Consider the following 16,458-nt stretch of genomic DNA (forward strand, 5'->3'; position numbering starts at 1 on the left):
CACTTCCATGGAGGGGGCAGCCACAGCTTCTCTGGGCAACCTGTTCCGATGCCTCACCACTCTCATCATAAAGAATTTCTTCCTAATGCCTAGTCTAAATCTACGCTCTTTCAAGTTAAAACTGTTACCCCTCGTCCTATCACTACCCTCCCTGATAAAGAGTCATTCCTCATCTTTTCTGTAGGCCCCTTTTAAGTACTGGAAGGCTGCTATAAGGCCCCCCATGAAGCCTTCTCTTCTCCAGGCTGAACAACCCCAACTCTCTCAGCCTGTCCTCAGGTATTCCAGCCCCCTGATCATCTTCATGGCTCTTCTCTGGACCCGCTCAAGCAGGTCCATGTCTTTCTTATACTAGGGCCCCCAGAGCTGGGGCCTCACAAGAGCAGAGTAGAGAGGCATAATCATCTCCCTCAACGTGCTGGCCACACTTCTTTTGATGCAGCCCAGGATGTGATTGGCTTTCTGGGCTGCAAGCACACACTGTTGGCTTATACTCGGTTTTTCATCTACCAGCACCTCTGAGACCTTCTCCCCAGGACTGCTCTCAAATGCACTCATCACCCAGCCTGTATCTGTGCTTGGGATTGCCCTGACCCAGATGCAGGACCTTGCATTTGGCCTTGTTGAACTTCATGAGGTTTGCATGGGTCCAACTCTCCATCCTGTCAAGGTCCCTCTGGATGACCTCCCTTCCCTCAAGCCTGTTGACCGCACCACACAGCTTGGTGTCACCGGCAAGCCTGCTGAGGGTGCACTTAATCCCACAGATCATCTGTTCAAACCTTTTGTGGGAAAGAGAGCCTAGATGAGATTATCTGGCTCCCTGTCCATCCTGAAAACATCCAGTGGTGGTGACTCTACCGTGTCCCTGGGGCATTTTAAAGGAACTTGCACTTGATGCATAGTTTGGTTGTCTGGAAAGAGTGTCATTCATTTCCTTCAGTTTCTAAGAGCTTAATCTTTGGACAGAATGGCCAAGTGTCTTAAGTTTTCCTTTTAGAAAGTGATTCTTTAATAAATGTGACATTCTTCTTGTAAACGTAAATTAGGAATTTTTTTAATTGTTGTTAAAGATGCTCAGGTCATATTCTATCAGAACAACCTGAAAAATCAGTAAGGATCACCAGCGAAGCCTAGTTCAATGTTTCAACATACAGATTAACTTGATACTCATTCCTTACTATCTAGTCATTGTATTACCAAATGAACTTAGAGAGTCCAGTGCAAATTAATTTTCGTTTAGATTTGATAGCCAAGTACACACAGAAGCATCTCTGCAATTCTGACATCAGTGAAATGTTAATACAAGAAGAGACATGCATTTAATTTAAAAGTTTGATATTTTGTTATTTACTGCCTGGAAAAGCTGAAACAGAAGATAAGATTGATAGTTTTCTGGTTATGGGAACCTGGACGCCTGCATTGTGGGTGGCTCTGTGCTGAAAGGGAAAGAGGTTTTGTCGTACCACAAAGGCGTCTATCAATGAGTCTAAGTAATACGAAGTGTGGGTGGTAAGGCATGTTAACTGAGGTTGGTCTCGATGTTAATGTTGCTCTAACTGGTGATTTCCTTGTTTTTATAGTGATTGCATTAATGAAAAATGCATTTAACAAACTTTATTTCTGAACTAACAAAAACAGGTCAGAAAACTACCTACAAAAGCTTTTTTTGGTTCTGTTTTCCATTCAAAGTTTGTTCTGATGAAAATGTTCCACTGAGCAGCTGTAGAGAACCAGGTTTTATTAAACACAATGACTTTTTTTAATTTTAAATTGGCAACAAAATGTTTTATAAAGCCTGCAGGAGGCCAGATACTCTGTCACATCCCAGGCCCCCCACATGGGTTGCCATCTGACACCTCCACACGTCTGTGTGTGAGGACTGAAGTATCTTCACCTGGCAGAAACCTGGCCATGGGGAGTGACACAGAGGCAAAAGAGACTCTTGCATGTAGTGAAAAAAGAACTGTTTTAAATCTTTAGCAGTTTCCTTAGTTAAGCTTATACTTGACTAGTTTTCTGCAATTAAGGAAATGAGTCTGCTACCCAGCTCACCAGCTTGCTGTGAACATCTTGATGCTCTTCTCTGATTCCTTGCTCCCTGGACTTCTTGGATGACAGAACCAAGCGTGTGCCCTCTCCTGGACTAATGTCCTCATTGTTTCAGATATTCTGTTATTTTTATTCCCTGTAAAGACTTCATGACTTCTTAACATGTAAGAATTAATGGCACAGTAGTGAATGAAGCTGAAGGTAGAGGGTATAGTGGAGAACATGAAACAAAGGCATTGAATCCTAGTTTACCCCAAAAACACTGGATCGGCAGCAGAGCAAGGAAGAGAGCAATCTGGAAATATGTGAGGTGGTAGCACATAGCAGGCTATCCAGTTCATCTTTTCAGTCCTTTCCTTCAACACTGCCCTGTTTCGTTGCATCATATCCAAATTACAAATTCCTCTTTAGCTTCGTGCCTCACTACTTACAAAGAGCTCTTCCTTCTCTTCTTGTTTTACCTTCTACAAATCTGCTGTAGTTTTCCACAGTAAGTTTCATTCAACCATATCTAATAATATAACCAGTGAACTGTAAATCTAGCTTTCAATGGAGCTACTTTAATTCCTAATGGAGAAGGTATATATAAGCTTGTAATGCTTCTACTGGATAAATCATAGAATCACAGAATGGTTTGTGTTGGAAGGGACCTGAAAGATCATCTAGTTCCAACCCCCCTGCCATGGGCAATGTCTTCATAATAAGCAATTTAATAAATAAGCAATGGCACTGTAGTCATGGAGTCAGTTGGTACCTCTGTAATAATAAAAACTCAGAAGTTGTTACAGTTAGTCATTTCCTTAGAAATCTAACCTTAATGACACTTAATGGATGCCTGCTTGTTACATAGTTTAATCTATAGTTGAGAGCTCTGAAGGCATTGCATTATGAATGTTTCACATAATCAGATATTCCTTTAAATGTTAAATGAATGTCATTTTTCTCTGTTGATTTATATACTATATGTGATTCTGTAGAGTTAATTTATAATTGCCAAGTGTTCACTTCTGTGAAATCAGGATAACCTTAAGCTCTGTTTGATTTTTCTACCTCTCCATTACTGTAAAATAGATATTGATGAGTGCCGGATCTCCCCAGACTTATGTGGAAGTGGTACTTGTGTCAACACTCCTGGAAGCTTTGAGTGTGAGTGCTTTGATGGTTACGAAAGTGGATTTATGATGATGAAGAACTGTATGGGTAAGTGTTTCCAGGATGACCTGGAGTCGGTCCATTTACTGTACAAAGCCTGACTGTACTCTGTACTATACTGGCTCTGCTTCACTCCACACTTCGTATGTATAATTATTGTGACTTCTTGGACAAGTGAGACAGATAAACAGTTTATAGGACAGATAATTGAACTATGCATATAACTTTCTTGTTCTTTTTGCTAATTACTTTTACACATTCCTGTATAGATATTTCAGAATGGTAGCAACTATTCATTCATGTAGTTTAAAAATGGTTAATGAAGGATCCAAACATTTGATAAAATTAGGAATAGAAGGCTGGAGTTTCAAAACTAGTGTAATTCACTTTTCCTCGAATTTTCTAGGACTCAGGAAATTCTGAGAGCATTTCCTGCAAAGTCACGTCTTTTTAATCTGTCTGAAGTTTAACAATAGATATAGAGACACCAAAAGTTGCTAGCCACCTTTAAAAATCTTGAGTTGGTATTGTGGGGTACTTCGTGAAATACATAATGAAATAATATGTAGTGAAAATAAAAAGTCTGAGATTGTCATCTTGATGAGACTAAATGGGTCCTCCTCCTTACCCTTCTTGAAGATTGGATTGACATTTCCTTCTCCTCCCACCCTAAAGATCCTTGCCTAATTTCCATGGCCTTTTAAGGATGGTCAGGAGTGGCATCAAAACTGCATTGGCCAGCTTTCTCTCAGCAGTCATGGGTCTTTTCCATGTCCTTTGTCAGCAGTTCCCTTTCCCCATTACCCTTCATCTTTTTGCTGCTGCTGTTACACCCTTCACAGCCCTTGCCAGGGTGAACTCCTGGTGGCTTTGGCTTTCCTAACCCCATCCCTGTACACTCAGACAATGCCTCTGTATTTCTCCCGCATCACCTGTCCTTGCTTTTGCCTATTTTATGCTTCCTTTTTGTGTTTGAGTTTTGTAAGGAGCCTTTGTGCTTGTCATTGAACTCAAATAAGTGATCCTATGCCCCTGAGTGCCAGGAGGCCATGCAGGCCTCCTGTGTCACCTGTACTTGATTTCTTGCAAATTGTGATGGTTTTAGATTCCAAAAGTCAGCAAAAATCATTGCCTGAATCACAGATGAACACAACAAAGAACTTAAACTGTGGAACCTGAATAGCCTTCATGAAAGACATAGTACAAATACAGAGAATCAATACTGTGTGAAGGAGATACCTGTAACATATAGGCAAGGAAGCAAGATGTCACATAAATAAGTGGAGAGTACGTGTCCTGTGTCTCCTAGAATACTTAATTTTGAATGATGAGTTTCTGGTTTGCCTGAGAGGAAAAATAGTACATTTTAGAGTTAATAATGTGTAGGGTTTTTTATTGGCACTGTTATGCAATATGAGGAAATGAGCAGCACTGCTTCAATGAAACATTATTTTATTTCTGACCTCCAGATTTCGTCACTTACAGACATTGAGCATTGCTTTTGTATTTATCGCTCCTTAGTAATGATTTTGTATTTGTTTATCGTGGTTTCTTCACAGATATTGATGAATGTGAACGCAACCCTCTGCTGTGTAGAGGTGGCACATGTGTGAACACCGAAGGGAGTTTTCAGTGTGACTGTCCTTTGGGACATGAGCTGTCACCATCACGTGAGGAATGCATAGGTGAGTTTCAACTCAGAATAGTAGTCTTCAGCTTCCTAAGAAGAGTGGTCATTTGTGCTATGAAAACTTCTTGTCTCTGGCAAGGATGTGGTCTCAGGAATGTCTTACACAAATTCATGCTCCTCCTTTATATGAATATCTTCAAATTAAAACCTTATAACAGATCCTGTAAAATCTCCAGTGCCCTTAATGCTATTGACTTCAAAGAGGAGTATTTTATCAGGGCTCTTAGGGATTATTTAGTAACTCAAAGGACTGTGCCACTCATGATGGCAGCTTTCAAGTAAAAGACATACAAGCACAAAGTGAATTTCATTCCTATAGTCACAGAAAAGTATTGTCCCTTATTGAAATGCAGCTCTCCTTTTTGCACGTAATCACCAAAATGGTGGGGAAAAAAGGCAAAAACCCATAATGCATATTATTTCTTTTGTTTCTGTTTCATGCATCATTGCTTCAAGAAATGATTTAAATGAGCAGACTGTGCAATTCATGCTCACAGACCAGAAACAAATCTTTGGACAGTGGCTTAAACATACTGTTCAGAGCTCCGTACCTTGAACTGGAGCAGGCTAAGCATGAGAAAGAAGTTGAAAAAGCCTGAAAGCTACCAGTTTAAAATACTGCCTCTCATCCTTTTTCTCTGGCATTTGAGCAGAGTCTGCATTCTGAATTATTCTTTTCCAGATGTAAATGAGTGCTCGTTAAGTGACAATCTCTGCAGAAGTGGCAAGTGTGTGAACATGGTTGGAACATACCAGTGTTCGTGTAACTCTGGGTACCAGGCTACTCCTGACAGACAAGGCTGCATAGGCAAGTGTTATACACCTTCACCTATGTATTTGTGCTTCAGCGTATATTCTTTCCTCTGTCTTTGGTTTTATTTTATTTCTTACCTTCCTTTTGAAGCTGAGCAGGGCCAACTTCTCATCTGCTATTAAGCAAATCATGAACTATCATGGACCTTTCTTTTACCTTAAAAATATAAAGAAGATATAAAAAGATTGTTGCTGTACTGAACTCTGCAGAATACTTTGAGAGAAAAAATTCTTATGGTATGACTCCATTAAAATCAGAAGCTTTAGCTAACAACCAGAAAATATTCCTTGATTTCTTGATCAAGCAAGAACAGCCCCATGCATTTAGTTTCTCTTTCACTTTTTCTCCTTATTGTGTACATCTTGTACATCCTTCACTATAGTAATACTGAATTATGTGGTTGTCATCACATTGGTAATGAGAACAGAGGTGTTGAGAGTTTTTTTTTATTTGTTGGTTTTGTTTATTTTTTTTTCACAAATATAAATTTTTGCTACATTTCAAGCTTTAATGAAACCTAAATTTCTGAGGGCTTTTCTTTCTTTCCTTTCCACATGTTGTGTTTTGCACTTTTTTTTTTACATCTGTAGTAATACATATGAACAGAAGCAACAACAAAAAGTAGACAGTTGCTCCCACAGATGAAAATGTATTTGAAAGAGAGAAAGCTGAACAAAATATAAATCAGAGACGGTAGAGTGAGAATAAAAATTCAGAATCATATCACTGATAAACTGTTTCATCTGTTAAGTAAAATGGCAAGAGAAGATGACTTTTCGTTATAAAAGTAGACTTACTACTGCTAATATTGTTTCCCCAGATATTGATGAATGTATGATAATGAATGGAGGCTGTGACACCCACTGCACTAACTCAGAAGGCAGCTATGAATGTAGCTGCAGTGATGGCTATGCTCTCATGCCAGATGTCAGGACATGTGCAGGTAGGTTTTAATATCTTAGAAGTTCCAGCAGCGTATCTTTCAGCCGATATGACATGGTATTCTTTTAGCCGATCCGTACCAGAGTGACAGAATTATTATCTGCTTCCCTCCCCCCCAGATATTGATGAATGTGAAAACAATCCAGATATCTGTGATGGTGGGCAATGTACTAATATTCCAGGGGAATATCGCTGTCTCTGTTATGATGGATTTATGGCTTCTATGGACATGAAAACTTGTATTGGTAAGTGGCTGTATGCACCAAATTTAATGCAAGTCTAAAAACTCCGCAGCTAATGTTTTAGAATGTTTTGCTGAATCCTTAAAAATGGGTATTGAAACTATGTATGTTATAAAACGTAAATGTATAGGTCTTTCTTGCCTATCAGGCAAGATGTCAGGAAGGGTAGAAGAAAAAATTGAAAAGTCCATAAAGATGAATCACATAGTTCCAAAAATAGGAGTGATTTAATTGTAATTATGTGATTCCTCTACAATATCTCTATTGACGTTGAGTGTCACAGCATTTTCTTCTGTCTCTTGTAAATATTTTAGATTACTGCTTCAACTAGAGAAAGTTATGAGTAATTATAAAGGAAATTAAAATAAAACTATCTCCTCAAATTAACCTAACCTGTTTAGTTTATCTTGGTGTTTATATGAAGTTCTTACCTTTTATATTTAATATAAAGTTTCATATGTATCGTATCGATGTTATACTAACAAAATCTTTTTGTATTTTGTGAGCATCTGTTAAACAAACCTTCACTTCGCACGTGTGCACATTCACACAGACACACACACTGAGGAGAAACTATGTGTAATGCTGAGCAAAGCTGGCCCGAGCTGGTTTTGTCTCTTTTCTTCCACAGTTAGCATTGAGTTTCAGATTTTCTTTTCACCTTCACTTTTGTGTTATTCCAGGTTCTTGTTTTCAGTTTTGCACACATACCCATGTTTACACAAACAACTTGAAAGTTTAGAACAGATCTTTTCATATTTTTTTTTCATATTAGCCATCTTATAGCTGTAAAATTGGAATTTTTTTCTTCATTTTATGCACAACTGCTCTTAAATGTTCTTCTCTAGGAAAACAGTATCTGATATTAAGGTTAGAAACCTACAGTGAGAAAGTGTGAATTTTTGCCATGTAATTGCTTTCCTTGCTAATAACATCATCTAGTTTGTCAAAAAAAGCCTTTAGGGTAACTACAGTTTCTTACTGGACCTAACTACTTTTAACAAAGTACTTGATTTTTTTTTCAGCAGAAATATTTGCAGTATCTTATATTTATTTGACAGTATACTGTGAAATTAGATGATCTTTGACATTTAACTAGTGAACTTGGAGCTGTTTGAATGAAGTCAAAAAGGTGTAACTCATACTAAGACTATGTTTTAGCTAAAAGTTTTTAACCAGATCTTTAATTATAAACTATTTAGCTTTTAGATGAGGTAAATTCGGGAATAATGTTAAAGGCTTTTATTATAGTCGAAAGCCTATTTTGAAGATTTAGCGTGCAGCATAAGAATCTAAATCACGGTTAAGGTACAAACTGCATTATTTTTTAGGAGAGATTTTCTTCCTAATGGAAAGGTTTCATCATATGTGCAATACTAAGTGAAATTGTGAAGAACAGGGAGACATCAGTAGCAAACTTGCCTCTCTCTTGAGACCAGTCTGCATCAAGGCAGCAGGTGCTGAACAGTCACATTGTTGAGGTGTCTGGGAAGGGAATCTGGCAAACAGCACATTTACAGTCCTGATGCCCTGTTTTTCCTTGTGACTGTTTTGTTTGGGTTTTTTTAATATGGTTGTGGGAGAACTTTCCTGGTTGTGGCGTATCACATATTCTTTCTGCAAGGGTCTTTCCCCACTCCACCTGCAGCCTGACTTCTCCTTGAATGTTACCTGTGTGGTGGCTTTGTGTCTTTGTATGTGCCAGAGATAGCTCTAACTTCTGGAAGATTTTCTTCTCAAGGGCATACTCTTAACATCTCTGCTCTTTTTCCTCTCCCAAACTGGCTTTCAGCAACACCATTAGGACAATGGTAATTGACCTTTTCTTTCATTCCCGCTTAACCTCAGCTTTGAAAGACATTTTGATTTTTATTCCTCTCTTGAAATGTCTTGAAGTTTCTTTCAGCATCTTTCACCATCAGAGGGACTTTGTTTGTTGTCAGCAAGGAGTTTGCCCTGCCACACATACATAGACACTTGGGATGATTAACAGAAATTACTTCCTACCTATATATTTTCTAATGGCTTAGCACAGTAGTAGATATAGGTCTATACCAAAAAGCTGCCAATGATTCACAGGCATTCTCCGACACCTAAATGGAAGGCTGTGCCAGAGCTATTCATAGTCACGAGCTACTAAGAGAAGGAATTTGAAGTAACCTTGTGGTGCTAAAGAGTTTCCTATTTGATACGCTTCATAGTTCGGGCTTTTCCAGTGGGATTTTGGAAGAAACAGGTAAATTCATATGTTCCAGGGGTATCTCAGCAAGCAAAACTAGAGAGGTAAGTCTGCAGCTCCTGCAACTGAGGAGACTTAGAGCCTGGCAGCTTTCCTTTGCCACATAGTGTGACAACTGAATATACTAGGGAAATGCAGGTTGCTGTAATGAGAGTATTTAGAAGATCAATGAAATCATTTAATAACAACACATTTGCCAATAGTCAGTTCTTAGACAATATTGATGATTGTCACTGCACATACAAAACCTTAGATTTTAGCAGTCATATTCTAAATTATATGCAAGTATACAATACTACAGAGCTGTTATGGTAGTTTGCATTGACTGGCTTCCAGCCCTTGGAGTTACTTAGTCATAAAGTTCAAGGTGATCAGGCTTGAGTCGTTTGAGACCTGGAGCTGAAGTGGATCTGTCATCTCCAATTTTTCATGCTTGTTTTTAGGCTATTGCCCTGCTGACAAGAGGGAGGGCCCCTTCTGCTCCTTGTAGGGCTTATCTTGTTTTCTTGTCTTGCCAGTCATTCTTCTGGTGTACCTGTTTCCTGCCTATACGTAATCCCTTGTGCTTCTGCTGTCCTTTTTCTGGCAACTTCTGTGACTCTGATGTGTCCTACATGCAGCAACACCCATCTTTCTTTGTCCTTTTGGCAGTCTTGCTCACGTCCTTAGGCAAAACTGTGTCTGGCTGTGCCATCACAGTGTTACACAATACTTACATGCTAATATTACACTATTTTAGCGTGCTTATATTGGGGTTTAAGGCAAGCTACTATTGATTATGTCCCCATTAATACACTTTTAATTTATGTGATGTGCACCTCTGCTTTGGCTGCCTCACGTGACATACTACTTCACTCAAAAAGACAACTACAGATATCACAAACACCTTTTTGTCCACAGTCCAGTGACTCTCTTTAATGTCATAATATAATACTGTTAGTTAATATCATTTCAAGGGACAAATAGAAATAGTGGACAAGGTATTTGAAAAGCTCTTGAGCCATATGGGCCCACTGCAGTATGACTTAGAAGACTCATGTGAAATTCCTGAGTTACCCGCTTGACAGGTGGCCAGTTCTAGTTTGTTCTTATTCCAGTTTCAGTGCTTCATAAGATTCAATGTCTTTCATAAGTGGGTCTTATTAAAAAAATGGATTGAATTTACTTTATTGTTTTTTATAATTTTTACAAGTGCTGTTCAGAGGTATTGACAAACTTGTGTGTATCATTATTCAATTTTAAATAGTAGTCAGAATGTGCAAATTGAAACCTGTAGATGAGATCAGTACAGGAAAAACTAATCAATTTACTGTATAAATTCTTCTTTGGAAGAAAATTATAGCTATATTATGATCAAGAGTGTGTTTTAAAAAAATGCTTTAAAGTGATTCTTGTAAGAAGCAATTGACTTCATAGTCCAATAATTAGCATTCTAATTAGAAGACATTGGTATTTGGACTATGTTTTTAGGGAACTAAAAGAATACAGAACAGAATGGCTGAAATATATTACGGTGAAGATTAATAACATGTCATAGGGGTGGACCATGCTTCTGCTAATTTCATCTGAATGAAAGATGAAGAATGCTGTTAAATGACAGTAATGTTCAACTAATAATGAATTTATGTGACTTACAGATGTGAATGAATGTGATTTGAATTCCAACATCTGTATGTTTGGGGAGTGTGAAAATACTAAAGGCTCCTTCATTTGTCATTGTCAGTTAGGATATTCAGTCAAGAAAGGAACCACTGGATGCACAGGTAAAGCAATTTTCTGGCATATATGTCATGGTGCGCACATATGTTGATTGGCTTTCAGTTAAAATAAATGCACAAGTGTTCACACACAAGTGAGAGATGGGTATCTGTACATAGTAGTAAATATAAGAGTAAGTATTTTATGTTTGTCATCATGTATCCAGAGTTTGAAAAGGTATGTATCCTTGTATCAGTATCAATACGATATGAGAGGCCACTTATATAGCGGTAATTTTAAAGGCAAAGTTTTTTTCAGTACGGATTGAGGGAATATCTGTGGTACAAAACATAACTTGGATGGGTGCATTTGTATTAGACTATTTTATCAAAACTAATTTGTTAGACATACTTAAAGTATGAACTCATCTGTCAGCTGGCACTGCAGGAAATGACCTCGTAGTCTTAATAACAGGAGAAAAAGAAAAAGTAAAAGAAAAGAATAAAAAAAAAGTGATGATATAAAAGGGAAAGTACATGCCATCCTTTAGCCCATGCTAACAAAATTTTAGAGAATCAAAGAATCATAGTGAGTCAGTATCAAATGCTATGAGTTCCTGTGATAGTTAAGGGGTACATTGTCTTCTGCAAGCTGGATCAGCTGCATTCAGGAACCTAAGTTCATCTAAAATTATTCTTTTCGGAAAGTTGACATTTCTCCTATAATTTAGTCTTTAAGAATTTGCTCTATAATTACTAAAATCTCAGGCTAATAGTTTTTATAACTGATACATGCCCGTGCACCCAAAGATCTTGTCCCATTTTAAGACATATAAAGATCAGCATATTTAACAGGTCTGGAAAATAACTTTAATTTCAAACTGAAAAGCAGTTGTAGGAAAGCAGACTAATTTTGTCACGTTTGCAAACAAAGAATAGAATGAAAATACATTTGTCACTTTTTTATTAATGTATAATACAAAGTAACTTGCTTGAATTATTCTGTAGTCTTGAACATTTGTTTTTAAAGGACTGCAAACCTGCACAGTGGAAATAAGGAACATGTAAAAGGAACATAATTTGTAATATTCTGGTGCTGAAGTAAATACTAATAGTTTATTTTGTGCTTGTAGATGTGGATGAGTGCGAAATTGGTGCTCACAACTGTGACATGCATGCCTCATGTGTCAATGTACCAGGAAGTTTTAAATGTAGTTGCAGAGAAGGATGGGTTGGAAATGGCATTAAGTGTATTGGTAAGTATACAGAAAATAAAGCTTTTCTCTTCTTTCTTTTTTTCTTTTCTTTTTTTTTTTTTTTTTGTTTTGTTTTCAAAAATGAAAGTATATAATGTGACTGTGTGATTACTCCATTAGAAACAAAGTATTCTTCTGTCTGTAGCACTCTATGGTTAGATGGGTATGCAAGATTCTTATGTTTCAGGGGTTTGGTTTTCTGAGAAAAAAACTGGTTTTGCCTCAGAAGTCTATGTAACATCTTACTGAATCAACTATGCATTTTACAACGTTTGCATACAAGTGCTAGAATGTGCAGAAAAAAAAAATCAGTTAAAAATAGAATAGAATTTGTTTTGTGTTTTCCTGCCAGGAAGGTATTGTTTCTGTTACTTAATACCGTGTTTTGTAATTGTCCTGTAGTATATCTGCTTTATAGGCCTTAATGTAAAGCAGATTGGACTTCAGGTATGGGAAACTTGATCCTACTTTTGCTGGGCTGCTGGAGTAGCATCACATCCCCTTGCCTTCATTTTTTATTCATTGGTGTGTAAAAGATTGTAATAGTAACCTTTTTTTTCTGAGCATTTGGGGATCTGTGGAACAGGAGTTTCATTTAAGAATTAGGCTTTATTGGTATAATATGTTAAAGAAAGAGTACCATATTATGAGATTTTACTGCAGGACAGATTTTCTAAGCTTTTTAAGCCGTATTTGAAAGAAAGGGGAACGCCCTCTGGTCTTTATTACTGTCATTTAATTAAAAATATTTGAGATTCAACTAAGTAAATATGAAGTCCCATTTGAAGGAGAAAACTTTTAAAAAGTTTTTACAGCAGCATCCTCGTAGTTAGAATAGCTTCTGGGTATAGACCACTCTGCAGATGCATGAGAAAGGACTGTCAACTACCCCATAGCACTAGCCAGTGTGCCTTGTATGTCATGGACCCATATGGCCATTCCCATCAAGCGTGCCTTTAAGGGGAGGGAAAGTCTCTTCTTTTTTATTTTTCTTTTTTTTTTTTTTCATCCAAGTAAATGAGAGAGCTTGCATTAACTTTCATGATGTTACACTCTTGTCACATTCTTCTGTTATGTGGGAAGGCTCTCCGAATATATGGCAGATTTTCACCTCTATGTATTTCTTTGTTTTATTGGTTCTTTAACAGGAAATTAACATTCAAGCAACACATCAGCTGGGCTCCATCTGTTGGTTTGAAACATTTTACCCAGTCTCATGCATTTGAATTTAAAGGAAGAAATATTAAAATTAAATCACAATATATTAACCCTTTATCTTCTAATGAGAACTTTGTATATTTATGGTGACATAAATAGTCTTTGCAGTTGCACTTGTTAGCTTGACAGTTAATTGTAAGCGAAGTACACTGCCTGCTCTGTTACTGCTTGCAATGTCTTGACCCTGATGTGCAGATCTTGATGAATGCTCCAATGGGACCCACCAGTGCAGTGTGAACGCTCAGTGTGTGAACACCCCAGGGTCATACCGCTGTGCCTGTGCAGAGGGATTCACTGGGGATGGATTTACTTGTTCTGGTAAGAAGTTTCTGTGAAAGCAGGCTTGTCACTGATTGTTTCTGTTGTATGGAAGCTTTGCAAATTAGATCTAAGCCCAAAGTGCAAGATAATAAATGCAATAGTGTCTTTTAAGATCGGGATTCTTCCTATCTGCTGAAGAAATGCTGACAAAGGCAACTGATTGTTCTTTTGATTTGTGTGCCAAATCGGATCCACTGGTCCCTTTTGTTGGGAGAAGTTCCCGTCTACTTCTTCGTTTTTCTCTTTCTGCTCCTTGTCCTACTCTTCATGCCAATTTTTTTGAATATGCCTGTGCTGCTTGCAGCAGCAGGCTCTCCAGTCAAGAACACAAAACACCAGCTCTCTTGTTATCGTTCCTGTCTTGTACGCCAGATCTGTCTCTGGTAGGGAAGGCATCATCTGTTTTCCACTCACTGTGTTAGTTGAACAGGATTTAATCATTAAGTAATCATAATAATTAATAGGACTTTCTAAAAAGAAAAACAAATTACAGTTGAAAAATATTGCCCATGACCTCTGCCTTTAAATTTGTTGGTAAATGCTCACTATTAAGAATGAACATTGTTTAGCACACATCAAGTTATTCAAAGTAAGCTGACATGTAAAGGATTGTATAAAGTGTAAATATTTTATATTAAACATTAATGGTCAAGTACTGAGTTACTGGTTTCTTACCAGTTACAGAGTAGAGATGCAACAGTATCTCTGCTCTTGACTTCTAACATGTCCTGTATGTGGTCAGCAAATTTGAAGGTTTGAAGGAATGCATCCTAATGATAGTAAAATAGCTAGAAACTAATATGAATTGATTCATTATTAGCTAACTGGCTAATTTTAAATCAAAATTAATATACACCTTAACAAGACAGTCTTCTGATTAGTATTGTATTTTTTTTTATTTCAGAATAAGGATCTTCAAATATTACTTGTTTATGTGGTTCAAGTTGGTGGTTTATGAACTAGAACTTTCATCCCTATTATTAACATACTGTGTTTCAGATCTTCTGTTTTTTTAAAAATCACATGGGACACTAGGGATTGGCTAATAAAATGAAGAAAGTATATTGAAAATTAATTTGGACAATCATAAGCATATCTGATGGAATTATGAGTCCTTATGCAATGGTGAATGTCTGCCTTTGTTATTCTGCTCTTTTATAGCTCTTAAAAAAAAAAAATCTCTTTTGGGCTGTACTAGAAGAGTCCCCAGTAGTGTGCAAATGGTAGTTGTAATGTTCAAAATCTTCAAAGAATATTTTACAAAATGCATATGAAAATAATTCTCTATGTATGATTCGCTTAAGAAAATCTGCCTTTTGAATGTGTTTTATGTTAAAGTAACATAGCAGTATACACCAGGAGACAAAGTATTCAATTTATTTATCAGCACTAATAGTATTGAATCTGAGAACCTTGCATTATTTAAAAAAAAAAAAAATAAATGAAAAACAAGGAGTAAGGAATCATGGCAGGGTAAAAGGAATAATTTTAGAAATTACATTATGTTTGCTTTTCTCCATTCTTTATCTTCAGGTGTAAATGTTTTTGTTTATGTCGACAATACTCAACAGCATTATTCTTTTCAATATAAGGATAATATTATTTGTATTTTGCTAGTGAAACACATAGAATATTTCAAAGAAATTTTCTGTCTTCCACAGATGTTGATGAGTGTGCAGAAAATGTTAATCTGTGTGAAAATGGACAGTGTCTGAATGTCCCTGGTGCCTACCGTTGTGAGTGTGAGATGGGATTCACTCCCGCCTCAGACAGCAAGTCATGCCAAGGTAAGCCACTGGTACTTCAAGTTCATTTTCTGAATTTGGACTGGCTGCTATAAAGCAAGCCAGAAGTGCTGGAAGGTGTGATTTCTTCAAGCAGGGATTATTTTGCAGTGTGACTTATGTTGAAGGTAGCTTTCACCTTTTTATGAAGTTTTCCTGGTCTTGGTCCAAAAATCCCACAGTAGAGGTTTGGCTCAGTAATCTTGGGGTTTTTTTAATTATTTTTCTTCTTTTTGTCACTAGTGAATAGTGCATCGAAAAATCCTGTGTTCATCACTGTTTTATTTAATGTGTTTACATAGGAGACACAAGCAGCATTAAGTGACCTCATTTGAAAGAAATGTTTTCAGGAAATTGAAGTAGGCAAATCACTGGTCTATTTGACAAGTTTGTAACACTCCTTAAAATGCATACTGGAGATTTTTTTATTGTCACCTTTTCACTCTCAATATTATACCAGATAATCTGAAGCACAAAAGGAATTATTATCTTTCTAGTCCAATTCAGCTTCTATTCCCTGTTGTGTCCTTATGTCTTTTTTTTTCTTTAATAAAGAGAACCGTATATTAGATAAAGTCGTTTTAGCTGGTGCTCCAAAGCTTTTTAACCTATTTCATATTTAATGGTGGAAACCTCATAATGTCTTAGGAAATTAAAATTCTTGATGAGCTATTAAAAACAGATTGCAAAACGTAATCTTTAAAATTCAGTCCATAACTTGGCATATTCAAACATGCAGGTCTACATGTATGAATCAGATTTCTAGCTGAAGAAGAATTCCAGATGCTTCTGGAAAATTAGCTACACAACTTTTTTGATCAGATCTGTTAACATTTACCAAGTATTGTTAATCATCTTTACTGAATTTCTCAGTGCAGCTCAGTTAGTTAGTCATGTTATAGTCATGCCAATGTTCTAATAAAAAAAACCAAATAAATATCAGCTAATCAGTGATTTGGAAAAAACTATGCTTCTAATTCTTGGGACAGCGGGTCACCAACATTTGGCTTTTCAATTGGTCTACAATGATGCTCTGAAAAATAAATTGAGT

At 36.9% G+C, this 16,458-nt stretch overlaps 1 protein-coding gene across 2 annotated transcripts in view; it reads left to right on the forward strand.

Annotated features, from left to right (window-relative positions):
• Positions 1–16,458, forward strand: part of FBN2 (fibrillin 2) — a 170,309-nt gene that overhangs the window by 112,136 nt on the left and 41,715 nt on the right. For both annotated transcript variants that reach the window (XM_086479915.1, XM_086479916.1), the window contains exons 26-34: positions 3,124–3,252; positions 4,764–4,889; positions 5,577–5,702; positions 6,529–6,651; positions 6,770–6,895; positions 10,769–10,894; positions 11,962–12,084; positions 13,498–13,620; positions 15,285–15,410. In XM_086479915.1, coding sequence (XP_086336041.1) covers positions 3,124–3,252; positions 4,764–4,889; positions 5,577–5,702; positions 6,529–6,651; positions 6,770–6,895; positions 10,769–10,894; positions 11,962–12,084; positions 13,498–13,620; positions 15,285–15,410 — 1,128 coding nt within the window. The remainder of the gene's footprint in view (positions 1–3,123; positions 3,253–4,763; positions 4,890–5,576; positions 5,703–6,528; positions 6,652–6,769; positions 6,896–10,768; positions 10,895–11,961; positions 12,085–13,497; positions 13,621–15,284; positions 15,411–16,458) is intronic.

This window comes from Leptosomus discolor, chromosome Z (assembly GCF_034619465.1).
Source record: "Leptosomus discolor isolate bLepDis1 chromosome Z, bLepDis1.hap2, whole genome shotgun sequence".
NCBI lineage: Eukaryota > Metazoa > Chordata > Aves > Leptosomiformes > Leptosomidae > Leptosomus > Leptosomus discolor.